Raw genomic sequence first — 1244 nt, 5'->3', positions numbered from 1 at the left:
TCGCTTCTGATGAACGGGCTTGTGGCGTGCACAGGGAGCCAGTTCTGCGGGCAGGCGATCATTGAGACGAAAGCGAGGGCGCTGCGGGTGACGGAAGAGGTAGATAGGCGTGTAGCGACGGCGCGGCCGGTGAGGATGCACTGGACCGGTTGCCCAAACAGCTGCGGCCAGGTTCAGGTTGCAGACATAGGGTTTATGGGCTGCTTGACACGCAATGCCGAGGGGAAGGTTTGTGAGGGAGTAGATGTATATTTAGGTGGGAGAGTTGGTAGCGATTCGCACCTCGGGGAGCCGTACAAGAAAGCTGTTCCCTGCGACGACATTGTGGCCGTTGTAGTCGAGATTCTGGTGGAGAAATTCGGAGCCGTGCCTAGGGTGAGGGAAGATGAAAGCTAAGGAATTTTGCTGCATCTACTAATGAACGATAAAAACAGAAGTATTGCACCTAGAAGTTCTGAAGTGAATGAGAAATACTGGTGATTCCTTTCCAAAAAAATTGGAAGGATGGGATGAACGCTTTAACAAAATGCTATGATCTCTTGGCTTTGCATGCAAATTTAAGAGATCCAAATAATTTTGATTAAACTGCCAGAATGGTCTCGAACTGTTATCTTGTTCTCTGGAGGTTGGTTTGATGGATTCAGTTATGTTCTAGCTGAAAGCTGATGGCTTTGATGGCTTTCTTAGTAGCCTTTCTTTGGAAGGCTGTTAATAGTTAGTGTTGGAGATGGTTCTTTTGGTTCTCATTCGGAATTGTTGATATCTGTGAAGATGTGAATCGGTGGCCCTCAATTTTGTTTTGGGTGTCATTTTTGCTGGTTTCTTTTGTTTAATATTTGTCCTTTTGTTTGGTGTTGGAAGGAGTTGTGTTGTATTATCTTTTATTGTATTTTTATTCCTTAGATAAAATTGGGCGGTACCCTTATTTTTTTTCAATAAGAAATATCTCCAACTATTTATATGAGATTTTACTCCCGAATTTTATAGAAATGCCAAATTAGGTATTAGGATTTTTTTTTTGGGGCTAAAATAATTCCTACGAAGGATTGTTTGAGCCCAAATTTATTAAGTCCAGGAACCAATTTCACATTTTTATAAACTCGATGATTAAAACGATTTCATATAAATAGTCAAAGATCAATTTGCTTAATAAATTTTAGAGGAGTAAGTATTCTCCCAAATTATAAGGATTTTTTTAGAGCGCACATTCAATTCTGTTATTAAGTTTAACCTTAGGGGAGAAT

The 1244-nt window shown here is 40.8% G+C and overlaps 1 protein-coding gene across 1 annotated transcript; it reads left to right on the top strand.

Moving 5' to 3' along the window:
* Positions 1-3: 3 nt before the first annotated feature.
* Positions 4-938, top strand: LOC110034992 (ferredoxin--nitrite reductase, chloroplastic-like; the record flags this gene model as incomplete). Its single annotated transcript, XM_020739231.1, has 1 exon — positions 4-938. A coding segment is annotated over one exon (393 nt), but the record flags the coding sequence as incomplete, so codon positions are not given.
* Positions 939-1244: the final 306 nt, after the last annotated feature.

The sequence above is a fragment of the Phalaenopsis equestris genome, unplaced genomic scaffold (genome assembly GCF_001263595.1).
Source record: "Phalaenopsis equestris unplaced genomic scaffold, ASM126359v1 Scaffold195132, whole genome shotgun sequence".
Lineage (NCBI taxonomy): Eukaryota > Viridiplantae > Streptophyta > Magnoliopsida > Asparagales > Orchidaceae > Phalaenopsis > Phalaenopsis equestris.
Note: the sequence above shows the minus strand (reverse complement) of the source record. Positions and strands in the feature narration are given on the sequence as shown.